The sequence below is a fragment of the Cheilinus undulatus genome, linkage group 15, assembly GCF_018320785.1.
Source record: "Cheilinus undulatus linkage group 15, ASM1832078v1, whole genome shotgun sequence".
Taxonomy (NCBI): domain Eukaryota; kingdom Metazoa; phylum Chordata; class Actinopteri; order Labriformes; family Labridae; genus Cheilinus; species Cheilinus undulatus.
Window position 1 is genome coordinate 12,406,138 of NC_054879.1, and position 16,139 is coordinate 12,422,276.

General features: G+C 37.9%; 1 protein-coding gene across 10 annotated transcripts in view; it reads right to left on the reverse strand.

The window, feature by feature from the left end:
• tns1b (tensin 1b) overlaps positions 1-16,139 on the reverse strand; it is a 319,315-nt gene that overhangs the window by 15,872 nt on the left and 287,304 nt on the right. For 9 of the 10 annotated variants that reach the window (XM_041806332.1, XM_041806324.1, XM_041806328.1 and 6 more), the window contains 4 exons: positions 10,292-10,485; positions 8,890-9,028; positions 2,016-2,111; positions 1,061-1,241 (listed from right to left, as the gene is read on the reverse strand). In XM_041806332.1, the coding sequence (XP_041662266.1) occupies positions 1,061-1,241; positions 2,016-2,111; positions 8,890-9,028; positions 10,292-10,485 (610 nt within the window). The remainder of the gene's footprint in view (positions 1-1,060; positions 1,242-2,015; positions 2,112-8,889; positions 9,029-10,291; positions 10,486-16,139) is intronic. The other variant, XM_041806327.1, reaches the window with a different exon arrangement.

The following is a 16,139-nucleotide window of genomic DNA, read 5'->3' on the forward strand; positions in this document are numbered from 1 at the left end:
ATCATTTATATGGAAAAAAACACCGGCAGAAGGAGATCTATTGCCGGTTTCTTCTTCTTCTACGCATTTTTTTCTTCTTGGTTGCCATTTGTTTGTGACGACAGCCCCCCCTAACGGGCAGAGGTTGTAGGTGTTCAGAGGGTTTTGAGCAGTATAAATGCGAACCAAACTAAAGGAAATTTGCAACAATGTTGCAATTTCTGTTCCAAAACGGACTGAGTCCCCCGGACTATTAGGTGTGAAAACAACCTAATTGTAGGAAATCTATAAGGTCAGTACTCTTGAAAATCTGTGCCAAGATGGGTCTCCTTGGGCAAGAACAAAGCAGAGGGTTAAGCTCATAGCAAGACCCTATCTCGGTGGATAACTTCACTCATGGTGCAAATTTGTCTAACATCAATAACAACAACAATACGACAAAAACACAAGCAAAAGAACAGCAGGTTTAATCCAACAGGCAACGTCCTAACACATCTAAACGCTGCCCAAGTGCATGAAGGGAAACTACTTGACATAGTTTAGATCAGCTGATTCTTTACAAAGCTAAACTAACACTGGCAGATCAACACTGTCAAATGACTCCAACAATGAGGACCATTTCACTCAGAATGGAGTTAAAATTACACTTCTGATGTCAAGATCAACTCTGAAACATTTAACCCTGAGATATCAACCTTCTACCATTAACAAAAAAATACAGTTGGTCTGATATCATTTTCCCTCTCAATAAAAAGTCACAGTGTTGAGTTTCTATCAGCTGGAATTACATAATAAATATCATAGCCAGAAAACCATTAGTTGCTTTTTCGCTACCTTTGATTAACATTTTACTCTCAATTAGCACTGCAATTTTGCTGTTTATCATAACAGGATTATTTACCTGAAAAAAGTAGATTTTAGGGGCCATGAAGTTATAATATCTGATCAGTTCATTGATTTGATTTCTTGTCTTTACCCAATCCTGCATTCTAGGCTCTATCAATGACTAATAGCAGAAAGTTAAAACAATAAAAAGAGAGCTGCATGAGAATTTAAAAGGAGTATAATGCATGAGACTCACCTCGGGGAGCTCTGGATGGGGCTGCTGCTGGACAGAGGAGGGTTCAGTGTGTGGGATGGGGGACTTGGACTTCTCTGCTGGCTTGCAGTCTCAGCAGGTGGGCTAACGCTCTGAGGTGATGCTGGCTGCTCTCCTCCTGCCGCTGCAGACCTGGCCACAGACTCCACATAGCTTCTTGGTGCTGCATGAGGCAGAGAAAAGTATCACTGTGAACCACAAATTCACTCAAAAATGTTACTTACTCAAACATTTTCGTGACTGTACAAATGTGCACTGTTGTGAAATAGTTCCATTAAGAAAAATCAAATCCAGTTTGAATAAAGATTCTTAATAAAGATGATTTATATTAAAGTGAATAGCACAACAAAAGTGAATGTGAGCTGTGCTGAGCCACTGCCGTTATTATAATGATACAATGGTGATACAATGCAGACCAGAATACAAATCTGAAAACTGATGCCTGCTGACTGAGTGGCACAAGATGGAAATAAAAGTCCTGTTAAAGTGATTTCAGCAGCGGGAGTGATGGAGATTTTTCCAGACAGGATATGAAATGGTTCTGCCCTGATATGTGATACTTAGGTGGACTGCAGCTGAATAATATGTAGTGAAATATGTCGTGCAGGAGATTATAAACATGAATGCTGATTATGATCTTTTGCATTTCAGCAGTAGTCTTACCTTCCTCACCCTCACTGCTCTCATCATCTGTGGAGCATCAATAAAATAATCCAAAGAAACAGGATGAAAGACCAGAGGAATAAAGCAACATAGCTGGGAAGAGTAGTCTCTGTGCAATACTCTAGTTAGGTCTATGTGCCGACTGGCAGAGCATAGTAGAGTTTAATCAAACCAGAACGCCATATTTCTTACTATATCAGTTTGATTGTATTTCTGGAAAAAGGTCAGTTGACTTAGTCATAATAATAAGAATAACATGACTGTTATATCCCACCTGAGCCTGTTTGGTTGAGGAGGATTTCTGCTGGGTTGTGGGGTTTCAGACCCAGCGCTGACAGTGGAGTCTTGGCGAGACCAGGAGGGGAGCGACCTGAAAAGAGAGGGACAGGTTTCAGTACGCAATTCCAAACATTGTTGAGGTCTTGACAGCTGTTACCTGACTGTAGTCTAACAGTGATTTAGCAGGTTTGGAGCAGAAATGCACAATCAAAATTTAATGCAGAAGTAAATCTAAAAATAACAGGAATCTTTAATTTTCTAGTGGCCTGCCATCTCCTTCCATCAGGGCTTTCCACAGATGTACAGAGTTGTCAGCGTGTGGTAAAAAGCAGATAATTAGGGGTCTGGAAGTTTGGCATCCCTAAGAGGGTGTCTTGGGTTCCTCCCAAAAGATATTTTGAGCATTACTGAGCACCTCATTCCCTATAGGAAATATTTAAGCAAATATTTGTGGTGGTAATACACTTATACAGTATAAAAGAAAACACAAGGTTACCAACTAATTATGAACAAAAGGATCAGCTATTTCATGTTTCAGGCTCAAATTGTTGCAAGATTTGATCTATTATTTTTCTCACATGTTAATTTTTAAAATTGGCAAAGATTTTTAATCAAATATTACTATATATTGAGTTGAAAACTATTGAACTTAATCTATAATGTACAAGAAAAATAAGTCAAAACTTGTCGTTCAATCTCATTTATAAGGAAAACGACGGTCAAATAGTAGCCAGCTGTAATGAAGTCTGCTGTTTAGCTGACTATTGCAGCTGTTGGAAAGCTCTGTTTCATGGCAATCTATGCAGTTCAATTTCTTGATTAACCTATAAAAACACCGGTAAACAGCTGTCAAGACAAAAAATAAACATCAACACAGGTTTACACACAGGAGCAACATGTTCAGAGGGGTGTGCTCATGCTCTGATGAGGGGGCCAAACATGCATGTGACCAATCACAATACAACACCGCAGACACCTTGTTCTGCCGTCAGCAAAACAAGATATCTGTCAAATAAAACACTGAAGCAAAGCTAGGTCAAACTGAACACACACTTGACTCTATACCAACACTTTTATTCCATGACCTTTTGATTTCAGCATTTGGGACTTTTCCATACAACTCTATCTATTTCAAAACACTGACATAACTTAATAAATCAAATACTGCCATGTTAAAACCAGGGGTAAATATGAGGAGTAAGGTCACCACAGGAGCTCTGGTCAGATTACTGTCACTTCTAACTGTTTAAACTAGGGATGTACGATAGCCCGCTAAACATTTTAAAGTGGGATCCTAGTTGGCACCATGGGGAAATGCATGTTTCAGTTGAGGCCCACAGTTACAGTCAAATGCTCTAAGCTGTAGCACTGCCACTTGTGACCCCTGTAATTGTGATTATGGCAAAAATCAGTATCACCATTATTTGATTGACACTAAGATCACTATTGTTAACACCAGCATACCAAGCATTTATCAGACTTAAAGTTTTAAGACCTAAACATGCAATAAGTTGAAATAAATAGGCCTACAAATATAAATTTATATTTAAAATGTCATAATAAAGGATGAATACATTAAAAAACTATTTTTTTAAGTTATGTGGCCAAAATGTAAAAATAAATGCTTCTACATTAATCAGACATGACAAAACCTATAGAAAACTCAACACTGCATGCAAGACTGTAATCATGCAATCTCAATTGTTTTATTTTCGTGATCTTGGGACACCAAAATTGAAAGTGCGTTTGAAACATGAATAAATGCACAGCAAATACGAGCGTTGTGGCAGCATGCCAGCAGCAATACTGCCATGCTGCCACAATGCTCTTTAATCTGACGTCAACAATGGTGAGCTGGAGGAATAGAGGGTTTTTATCACTATTTTGATCTAGAAATATTGCTAAAGTTGTGTATAGGCTGTGTTAAGGCTCAATTATGCTCTATGCACGCAAATAGACCTGTGTGTTTTGAATTTTTCAACTGTCTATGCCAGGCCTATTCAATTAGTGGCCAGGGGGCCACGTGTAGCCCGGAACCAATCCCCAAGTGGCCCAGACTTTGTTCATGCAAGAGGTGCAGAGGAAAACCTTTTTCGCAGGTTTTTAAGAATTCCCACAGTATTTCAGACCGTGAATGAAACACTCTGCGTAGCCTAGCAACAGTCTACCTACAATGCACTGCATTGTTGTGAAGTGTGGCTAATGATGCTGACAAAAGTGGCCCCAAAATACCGAGTATAAAACATGTCCTTCTCAACTGTAGCTACAACATTGCAAATTTAGATTTTATGCACTGATATATGCCAGGGTAAGATGTGACCACAATTATTATGTACAGAATTTCATTTGATTTTTTCATTCTATTTATTTACATTTTTTATTAAGTGAAAAAAACTTTTCCACTAACTTAGGTTATGTTCGAATACAGCTCTGTCGTTGTGTTTTTATGCACTTTTTGTCATGCTGCCAAATTCAAAAAACTATAAATAAAAACTGCATTTTATTCATCAAATTCATGTATTGGTTCCAAATTTGACATTACCAGCCACTTACTGAATGCTGAACATATCTGGCCTGCCTACAGTTCTTGATTTTGAAATTTGGCCAGTTAAATTTGTAATTGAATAGCCCTGGTCTATGCCCTCATACTGACATGTGAGGTCCGATGCTGCTCCATCCATCCCATAGAGGGAAGAAAGAATGGTCCGTCCTTTAATCAGCTGTGCTTTCGTAGCTGTCTTCTGTCTTTCTGCCCAGATGACAAACATTGATATGTTTGTATTTAATAATAACTTACTCCTTATTCATTTTTATTTCCTCACTTCCTCACTCACTCCTCACAATTACTTTATTTTAAAAGTGGCTTCTTCATTGTGTTCACTACTCTGGGTTTAAATTTTTGCTGCACTGCTCCTTGATTGGCAGTGGCATTGCAATGCTTGATCCATTTCCCTAAGCTTCAAGATAACAGATGCAAAAAAAGGACAAATTAAAATGAGGAGTGCGAAAAGAAAGGTCTGTCCATCTCGTCTATCGTATGCGGTTCAAGCATAGAGCATGAATGAGCCTTAAAGTTACACTCACATAAAAGAGAACCATTTATTGGCATTATTCAGCTCAGGATTGTGGATGTTAGCATGCAAAGAGGCTCGAAGGCCTGCTGTGCTTCATTATGACTTTAGCTACAATCTGTAAACCAGCGTAACATCTTTTACAAACTGCGGCAGTGATCCTGTCTCGTGACTGTTTTGTGTGGGTTTTGTTTTTTAAGACTTTTGACAAGGCGACTTGCTAGTTATATTTTGCCTTTATCAGATGATGAAAAGGTGACACTTTTCTGTTTCATTATTCTTTTAAGGTGCATTTAGTTTTTCACTACAGTGCCAACTACTCCTTTACTCCCCGCCAGCATTAAATAAAAAAGTAATAGCAAAGGAAAGAAAATTCTTCTAACAACAAACATATTGGCAGCAAAATAATCACAGAGCAAGACATGAATGGCTGGGTAACAAGACTGCTGCAGAGGGCAGGCAGGGTGCTGGTTGTGGTTGCAGCAACAAGGAGCCCAAACAGCAACACAGAGAGCAGCAGCTGCTGAGAGTCTGCAACAATGAATGCATGGTTTTTGATGGGTGATTTAGACAGGTTTCTCTGGGACTTTGTAAGAATGTTTAAGCTCATTTTATATCTTTTTGGTCCAGATGTCAGTATTTCATTAACTTTTGGAAAGATAGCAATGACTGAATCATCCAAACTTTTCAGATCCCTTTGCTTTTCATACAAACAGTATTTTGTTATTATTTGTTAATATAAAAAAGAATGCTAGAGTTGAGTTAGCACATTAGGATGCTTACTCTAGCACTCTGCTGACAGCGCTGCTATGCCTCAATACTCACAGCTGTCAGCATAACTGTGGTCTAGTCCTGCTAAACGTGTTTATCTACACAAATATTTTGTTTTTGACACAGTGAAATGTTTGGTACGTCTGTGCTGTTTGCGTTCCTCCTCATTACGTCTGTTTTTCTGTCAGTGCTGCTCTCGTGTGGCTCTCATGCCAAAGCGGTGCAGGATTGTGCTCAGTGCTGGACAAAGGGTCACTCGGGCAGAGAGGAGGGACAAGGGGGGACCAGGAGATGGAGACTCTGTTTGGCTGACGTTGTGGGACAGTGGAACTCCGGTAGAGAGACGTGCATCGTCCACTTACCAAAGAATCCAAATCAATTCTTTGTCCTTGCAACCTAAATGCCCCACATTTAATCATGTGTGGTGAGTGGGGCAGGCTGAGTGAGCACTTGGGAATGTGATTTGAGGACACATTACTCAAGATGACCGTGTAATGGGACGTAAATCTGTTGTCACGTGCAGTCACCTAACCATGCACCTCAAACAAGTTTTGCGAATCACTGCAAAACTGATTTCAGTTAACTGGTAGCAGTTAACTCCAGTTTGTGCTCAGCTGAGAAAACAGTGAACTGGTTACAAGGTGGAAACAGAAACAAAAAGGTAACTTCAATATATTTCTCTCATAGTCCTTTCTGAAGCAAAACCTTGATCCTAAGATTCATCATACATTACTAAATTGTTGTCTCATAAAATGCCCCTGAATACCGCTGTGTACACAGCATTCTTATTTGGAGGAAGACGAGACGTTACACAACAGCTTGGGTGTTAAAAATAAAGTGTGTGTTTTTATGACTGACTTTTATAGGTGTGCCCTGGGGGAGATAGGCAAGAGGACTGGATGAGGTAATAGGTAAAGTTGGCTCATGACGAGTTACCTAACACATGACTGTTGTTTTAGCGAGGGGAGTGTCTGTATTCTTCAGAAGTTCTAAGAGACAAATAGGGATGAATTCTAGTAATCCACTTATTAAGTCTGGTATCTATTCTTCTCTCATGTTTTTATGGCCTGGGATAAAGGGATTTTCTGTTTGCCAGCATTAACCTACAAGTTCATTTATTTTTCTAAATTTATCAAGTGATGGGAAAAAAAGTTTTTCTGGTGAAGAAAAAATGTACAAACTAATTAAAGTTATACTAAAAAAACACTGGTATAAATAACCCAGGTTTGGGCACCAAAGATGGTTTTGAATGTAAAAAGCCTTTAATTCATAAGACTAGAAACATTAAAATACTTATTTAAATGTTTCTAGCCCTATGAATTAAAGCCCCTCTATATTTTTTAGACGATCCTGATTATCTGGACCTGGATCATTTACACCAGTTTTATGGTCTTTAAAGAGATTCAAGAGGGGCTAAATTTGTCTTTTTTTTTTCAATATAAGTGTGTCTACATAGTAGTGTTTCATAGCTTAATGTGGGGCTAATATATAAATAAAGAGTAAAGGTGTATAAAAACAAGTTGACATATATATGTGTATATAAAGAGTGTTTATATTTATTTGTTTGAAATGTTTAGTTTAAACTGTGGATTGTCATTTTATATTTTTTATTTAGGGTAGGAGATTTTTATCTTCAGTAAAATTCCCTATGGCAACAAAAAATAAAAGCCCAACAAACCCAATTTTGGGTAATCTATTGTTTTTATTATCAAAATTGTAGTAACACTACCGCACAAAGTATAAATTACATAAAGTGGCTGGAATTGGCTATTTCTCACCAGTTCTACCAACTTTTTCAAATATTGCCAACCTTTTTTTGTGCAATTTAGTCAGTCCTCTATTTTCTTGTTTAAAAGTATAACTGGAAATCATTAAATATCAGTATTTTTTTAGGCCATCAATAAGTAAATATTGGAGCATTTCTCATTTCAAAACACATAGTATTATTTAAATATATAGAACATTTGGAAAACTTAAATATTCTGAAATGAACGTTTATGTTCAATGTAGGCTATGTGTAGGAGTTAATGTGCAGTTTTAGACAATTAAAAAACAAAAAAAATATTGCCCTGCACTGGGAGTCTAGCACTTCTATTTTTGTTTCTTTGGTATCAAAAAGGTTTCAATATGGTTTGAAATTTTAATATCGTTTTTTTTTTTTTTAATTCTGGAATTGTGACAACCGTTAATTTCTTATGGAAAAACCTGTGGTTTGCATAATAGGTTTAGTTGATCAATAAATATTGCATGTCTTTTACTGAAGGAGAAAACTGAGCTAGAATAACAAATGTAGTTCTATCTTGTAGCTTATTTAGCAGAAAAGCTGAGCTGCTATTCATCACCCCAAACAGTTTGTGTTGCCGGCACTAGAGCATGTACATGTTGAGCTGAAGTAGCATGAAAACAAAGTGGTTACCTTATGGAAAAGTAAAGCACTGAGAGTATTCTCAATATAGTGAACATTCACTCTAACAATGATTAGTTACATGTATTAAGTGACACAAATGGTCTTGTGTAGCAATCTAAAGTCTATATTGTGTGCTCAGACTGGTCTGTCTTTAGCCGGGCTGAGTTGATAAGCGTCTGTGGTTTACATGCTTACAATATCATGTACTTTAAACAGCCTCACTTAAAAAATAACAGCTAAAAATAATTAAAATAGCTATTTCTATCTTGTCAACCTATGTCTTCTTTCTGGGATTATTACACAAAAATTCTGACAACCTGTACAGAAATATCATGTTTCATATGGCAACATTAAAATTGTTGTGTTAAAATCAAGTATCCTCTTGGTTGGCCCTCATACTTTAAACCTAATGGAAATATTTACAATCTTACCTTACAGCATGTTCAGTTCTATCAAAGCATTAAACAGCAGCCTACATATCACGATTTTTTTAAAAGGGAAGATTGTCATTGTTTGGAATAGCTAGTCACTTTTGAAGATTTGCTTTCTGTATAAACATTATCTACAGTAACAATGCTTGAGCTCCACAGTGCCCTCTGTCAGCCGGAGGGGGAACTTACACAGGTTGAAGTAAGGGGTTTGCGGCGAGATTGGGAAGGCAGGGGTTTGGGGAAACACCTCACCACCAACTGTGGGTGTAGGACTGATGGGACCGCCCTCCATCTCTTCGAAAGCCTCGCGGTAGCTGTGCATGTGTCTCTGAGGAGGGAGAATAAACACACAACAAGATACAATAAGTGTATAAAATGTATTACACATGGGCGCAGCTTCAGTGATATCTCCTATTCGTTTCTGTAGTGTAGTTTTGAAGCCAATTGATGTCAGACGCCATCTTGGAAATGTCATCTTAACTAAGTCTTGGTCAAATAAAACTAATGAAATGTCATGAATAAGACTAGGGAAAACTTCATAAATAAAACAGAAAAAAGGTTGGAGGTATAATCTGAGATTAAATAATGCCTAGAGCAGTTTTAGAAGTAGTAACCTGAACAGTGGCTTGTTTAGCTTTGTAAGCTATAGCTAAAGCTATCGAAACAACATTAACTACATAGTTAATGTTGCTACGTATGCTGATGTAGCTATGTTAGCTTCAGCTTTAGCAACGTGAGTCTTAGCAAATGCAGCTAATGCTAACAAAGCTGCATTAGCTACGTAGGTAACATAGCTAACCTTACTTTAACCTTTACTCTGACCCTAACCAAACGTTTAATCCAGTTTATTTATTGATTTTATTTTGTAAGTTTCAGCGTGTATTTCAGTCCTGATAGAGACAGCACCTCCGCAGTGGTCTGCAAAAGGGGGTGTCCGAGAACAGCCGTCTGCAGCTGGACTTTCTTGAGATAAACTCCTACAACCTCCTTTTCATCAGACAGATCAGCCACACCACCTATTATGAATAATTCCTGTCCTTTTTGAATAGAAAGACACAAATCATTTTCAAAACATGGCTATAAACGAGTGTATTTCTGCTGCAAAAACAGGCATTTTTGAATGGGTGTGAATGTGACTTTTGCAGCCAGCCTCCAGTGGCCAATCAAGGAACTGCAGTTGTTTCCAGTTTTTGCACTGGCTTACTTGTTCAACACTGAGGCGGCTAAAAAGCAGGCCAATATATTAAAGAATGATTAGTCAGAACAAAATGTTATTTTTTGGTCTTTTTTTCTGTGCAGTGGCAGCAAACCACAACAAATATGTCTGAGAGAAAGAGTGGAGAAAGACCCTTAAATACAGGAAGTGCATTTCTTTCACAACAAAGAAATGTCACTATATTGTGACAGAAATGCACTTCCTGTACTAAAGGGGCGTTTCCTCTCTTTGTCTCCTACACAGCTGAAGGCTAAGTGCTTCAACACTTATGTCATGCCACCATTGCCTTGAATTAAAGACCCTAAAAGGACATTTTTGCCAAATGGACATTTTCTTGTAAACCTTTTTGTTGTTTAGAGTGTGCGCCTTTTTTACCTCCTTAGGCCGTCCCCCAGGATTCATCGCTATGGCATTGACAAACTCTGGAGAAATGCAGCGGACGGGGGAGCTGATTGGAACATCAGGGGAGGCACAGTCATCAGGACCGTTCTGGTTCTGGCCGTCACTGGTGATGCGTCGGCGAGGCAAGCTTGCAGGCTCATCTGGGGACACCGCACGGGCCTGGACACCTGAGATGACCCACAGTCAGTGTTAAAACTCAGCTAATTCATCCTTCTGTTGCTCCTTTTCACTGCTGTCTACCATCACTGTCACTGGGTTAATGCTTTCAGCCATTGTGAACACTCCAGCATAGGCCACTGTGTTCATTTTGCAGAAAATCAAATAGATGCAGGAGGCTGTGGCTTTAATTACTTTAAAATAAAACATGCACACTGCAAATGTTAATGCTGCTGATCAAAAAAGCCTGTTACATCACAACAATTACAGCAAATGAGAAATTACTCAATTCTTTATAATCAAACCTCATCAATTAAATCAAACACAGGCTATTGTTAGATCATAGGAAATAAAACTCCACCATGTAAGCATGTTATATAAAATAATGGTCACCACTTATGTCATCAGCTTAAGCTACAAAAATGTACTTTTGTTACCATTTAGAGAAAAAAGGTTCAATCTCACAATCCCCTCTGATAAACAGATGCAAACTTTAAATTATCTAATATGTCAGTGTTGCCAGTTCTGGCTGAGCCTCAAAGCAGCCAGTAAGCTCATTTCAGTTAATCTGGTCTGAACTGCCAAGAAAAGGGAGCTAACAGCATAAAACAAACAGGATTTGAGTTAAGAGCTTTAAATTAATATGTGATGCCTTTGACTGGTGGGTCAAGGCAGCAAAGCATGATATGCTGACCAAAGAAGAAAAACTGTCAGTGCTCTTTAGGAAAGATCAGGGTGAGAGAGAGAGAGAGAGAGAGAGAAAGAGCAATGGGTTTAACAAAGAAGAGATTGGAAGAATACCCTCTAACAAGTTGAAACAAAGTTGTACTTTTTCAATGAAAATATGTTGGACTGACCTTAAGCTATCTTATTGTTTCTCTGTTTGAGCTCCTCTTTGCATCACAGAATCAACAACAGTCAGTGCGATTACACGCCTTTAGAAAAACTTGATTTATTTTGTTAACCTTACTTTACACGTACACATGTTAGTGTGACTGATCATACTGAATTTTATTCCTAAAATTCAGACTAGGAAATCTAGATAGTGCAGTTCCAGATTTACTCTTGCATTCTTGCAACTCCATCATCCCCAAACTTGACAAGCTGGTCTGCACATGCTCCAAAGTTTCTTTGCTTGACTTTGTCCAGGAAACTGATGAGCATAAATGCATAGCATAGCAAAAATTCTGTTGTCGTCTGCCTTTGAATATCACCATAACATAGAGCGGTGGTTCTCAACTGGTCTAGCATCCGGACCCACCCCCATCCCCTTAATGATAAATTGCAACCCAAATGTATTTAACTTTGCAGTTATATCCAAACATTTTCATTGAAAAATTAGGCTGATTGGACTTGAAATGGAACAAAAGATGTGATGGAGCAAATAATTAGATGGAGTACAGTCCTTCAAAATAAAACATATCATAAACCTTTGCCATGTATTTTTCTAGGCAGGCATCAGAGGTACACTGAAAATGGCTTCATGGGGGTTGATTTAGATTTGATTTGGTAGAGCAGGCATGATATGCTGAGGATACAGTCCTCAGTTCAGTGGTCTTAGGATCAGTTCCCGATCCTGGTGTTATTTGATGCATTTCTCCTCTCCACTCTCTCTACCCCCCCCCCCCCCCCCCCCGTCACTCTTCAGCTGTCTTATCCAAAAAAGGCAAAAAAGGCAAAACGAAAAACAAAAACAAAAAAAAAAAAACACTTTTGGGTCCTAACCCATCAGTTGAGAACCAAGGCACTAGAGGTATAACTTGCAATGCATTTTTACTGAAAATGAGGTGGGGAGTATGTATGGAATTTGTAGAGCTGCTGTTGCGTTTGTCCATGTTTTCACTGTTCAACATAGAGCTGCACAGTTAATCTAATTGCATTTGCAATGTCAGGCTGTGCAATTACATAATCACATAAAAGGCTGCAATTATTTTTGTATCAAGAAGTTCTTTAAAAAGTTTGCAAAAATTCCAGCAGAAAGACTTTTAAGTTTTTTTGCATTTTCCTTGATCACCAACCAAGCAGACCTCTGACACCATTTATGTATTATATCACAATAGCAATCACAGCTTGCACTATTGTCCAATATAATCAGAGTTGCACATTATTAACAAAACTTGCGGCACTAGTTTAACAACCTTACCTAACCTGTCAGCACAGGCAACTGAATGAAGTTCCAATGATGGCAAGCTAAAAGGGCGCTTACAGCCAACTTAAATAGTGGAGAGTCGATGAACAGATTCCACCTTAGTGCTTGTATGCTGGGACAAGTACAGTTGTCCAGTGAAGTGATCTAACTGAGCTGTAGCTGAATGTGCATGTAAGTATACTGAATGTTTAAGCAAAGGAACCTGAAAATTTACACAAGATGGTGGTGACTTCATTTTGAGAACATTATTATTGTGGGGGTTTTTTCAGTCTAATACAGACAGACCCTTCCATACAAACCACTGACACACCCTTACAAGCCTGTGAAACAGTGAAAGTATTAATATCCCCCTTACTCACAGGCACTGTGGAGAGAGGGAGAAAAATCCTGGCCCATGAAGTAGCTTTGGGAGAAAGTTTTGTTAAATTTGAGCTGCCAGAAAAGATTTTTCCTGAGTGTTTTGTGTTATTATTATCAGATCAGGCCTTATAAAGTGATGCAGTAAATGTCTTCTTTCATTTAATCAAAGAAACTACTGATAATAGTGTCAGTCACATTATCTGCTGGACTTATCCCCACCCTCTAGGCTGTGTGCTGGCAGGATGTTTGTCCAAAATCTTGGAACTGACAGCTCAGAGCAGCGTGTAGTCAACACCCCGAAACAGAAACACACCCACCATCGCACCGAGCCCAGAATCTGAGAACCAGATGTACCAACGATGCACGGCTCCACAGTAGAGTACTGTCAAACACCGTGCTGTTGCCTGAGTGACGGCTAATGATTTCCAGCTGGTCAGCTGGAGATTCTCAAGGACTGGCTTTTTGTTTTTTCTCCTCTCTCATTTCTCAGCTATTTAAAATCCAGCTATCACGTGGACAAGCATGAGGCCTATTTCAAAAACATAAAGCTATTTTTTTCTCTTGAAGGGAGGGAGACTACTGTTTCCATATGTGCACATCTGCACCTGGAGGAGGTTGTCTAAGGTAAGAGTTAGGGGACTGCATTCTTTGTAAGGTCAGTTCAGATTGAAAAGAGGTTTTTCGAAAATAGTTTTTTCATAATCTAAATGCACTGTAGGTAAATTCCACAGCCAGGAGGCTCTGGATGAAAACAAAAACGCCAACCTCCTGACAACAAACAGACACAAAATCCTCATTCCAATGAATGAAACAATGTAATGTTGTAGTATTAGACACCCCACTGTGCTATTATCATCTAATATTGTTACACTATTTATGTACTATAGCTATCAGTAACAGCACACACTGAAGCACTGGTGTTCCTGCTTACCTAGCGTTGGATTATCTGGTGCTAGTCTAGGCAGATGTTCTGGGGGCATGAATTTTTAGGACTTTTTAAACATGCAATTACGCTGCTCACTTCCTCTTACAAGAATTTATTACAGCATGCAGAGGTGTGATGAGCGAAGTGTCCGCTAAATATTTGAAAGGAATATATTGGCGATGTGCAGATGCCTGCACAAAATACTGCTAATGGTAGTGGTATGTTTAAAAGCAGCTTCTTCTTTTGAGTCAAATAAGTTTTGTCCAGTATGGTTGTCATTACAATTCTGATGATTTTGGGTATATTTGAACTCAAACACAGTCTGAAGCGTCTATTTCCCCATTCTGCTAAACATTCCTTTAAATTTCATCTAACTGACTAGAGCAAAGAGGAGAGAATCCCTAGAAAACAGTCAAATTCCTCACAGGGTCATTGTGTCAGTGGGTGTGATGTTAGCCTGAAACACTGTCTACAGTGTGGCTAACATTAAAAGCTAGCATTGCCAGCCTTCTTTCCTCTTTGCAGATTAATATCCTGCTTTGATGTATGGCCTCTTTTCACTTCAGGTGAGTAGTTATACGTGAGTTCAACCCTCGACAGCCTACATACCACTTTATTTCCATTAACTACTTAAAATACTGTCATACTACACGCTAACCACTAAGCCACCGCTGAGCTTCTCAGTGCCAGACAGGAAGGCAGCGGCCATTAACTAAAGCTACAGCGGCCTCCAGTGGTAGGAGGTTTATTACAGTTTAAAGGCCATGATAGACCAAGATTTCAAGCCCATGTTTATAAAAAATGGTAGGTAATAAGTTTAAGCCAACTGATAAATCCTGCACTGGCTAATTTGCTAAACAAATTTAACCGTTTTGCTGATTAACAGCACTCACCTCTAGTTAAAACAGTTCAGAAATAGAGGAACTTACATGTTTGATTAACACTAAACTTTATATTTCAGGTTATGTCTTCACTCTCTGAAGTTTTGGAGAGTGTCTGAGTTTGGACAGCAATGGCACAGAATTTTTCTGAAAAACATGTGAGGTACTGTCAATCTTCAAAAACGAGTTTTTTTCATGAGTTTAGACAACATAGTGTGAAAATAATGTAAATATATATTTAATTGTTGAAACCATTAACAATTTTCCTTGCATTTCATCATAACATTAACATTTCTACAGTTGAACAGGATTATTCTCCATTTTAGTGAATTTTTTAAATTCTACTATTTAGAATTAACATTTTATTTATATTTTCTATTTTTGTGCTATTGCAAAGTAAGGGTAAATTATTTCCTATTTGGTCACTGACCTGTTTTGATCTAACATTATGCCATGAACTTAACCACAGAAAAAGTAACTTGTAATGGATTGAGAAAGAAATAAGGTAACGGTAAAAAGTATATGTTTGTTATCTAAGGATGCACAATATTATCTGCATCATTGGGAGACAGGAGATCTTTTTGTTGATGTGTCTCACCAATGCATCAGTTATAAATACCGGCCATATGTTTGGCTTTTAGGTTGGGCTGAACGATTTGTGGGGAAAAAAAAAAAATAAGATGTGAATTTTTTTTTAAGTTTGTCATCTTATGAATTTTTTTTAGCAAACACAAAATAAATCATTTTATATTACAACTAAAGCAATGTTAGATAGATTTAACTAGGGTTGAATGATTTAAAAAATACATATGTAATTATTTTAACTGATATTGCAAATTTGATATGAATTGTATTGAATGGAATGAACATTTCTGGAACATTATTATTTAACAAGGAAAATGTACACAAAAATGAGCAAAATAGTCTGTTATGCAAACAACTCCAGAAAAAAATGACACTTGAATGTCTTGTATGAAGAAAAATATCTCTACTGCAAAAAAAAAAAAAAAAAAAAAAAAAAACTGGTATTTTGACACATCTCAGTCAATGAAATATTGCAATACTGCAATGTAATCTACATTTTCAATTAATTGCTGTTTTAGGTGTGAACAACAAACTGGTGTCTTTTTGTCCTGTCTTTTTATTTGCTCATTAACATTCCTTACACTTTAAAGTGTGTTTTTAAGAACTGAAGAGTGAGGTTTGAACTGCATAGATGTCAGTATTAATATCTGTATCAGCTAAGTGAACGTGGAAATACTGGCATATCTGCAAAAATCCAACATGGTGCATTCCTCACAAAAGGTCCAGAGGACTTTGACATGTCCACTGAGCTGTCTGAGGGTTTTG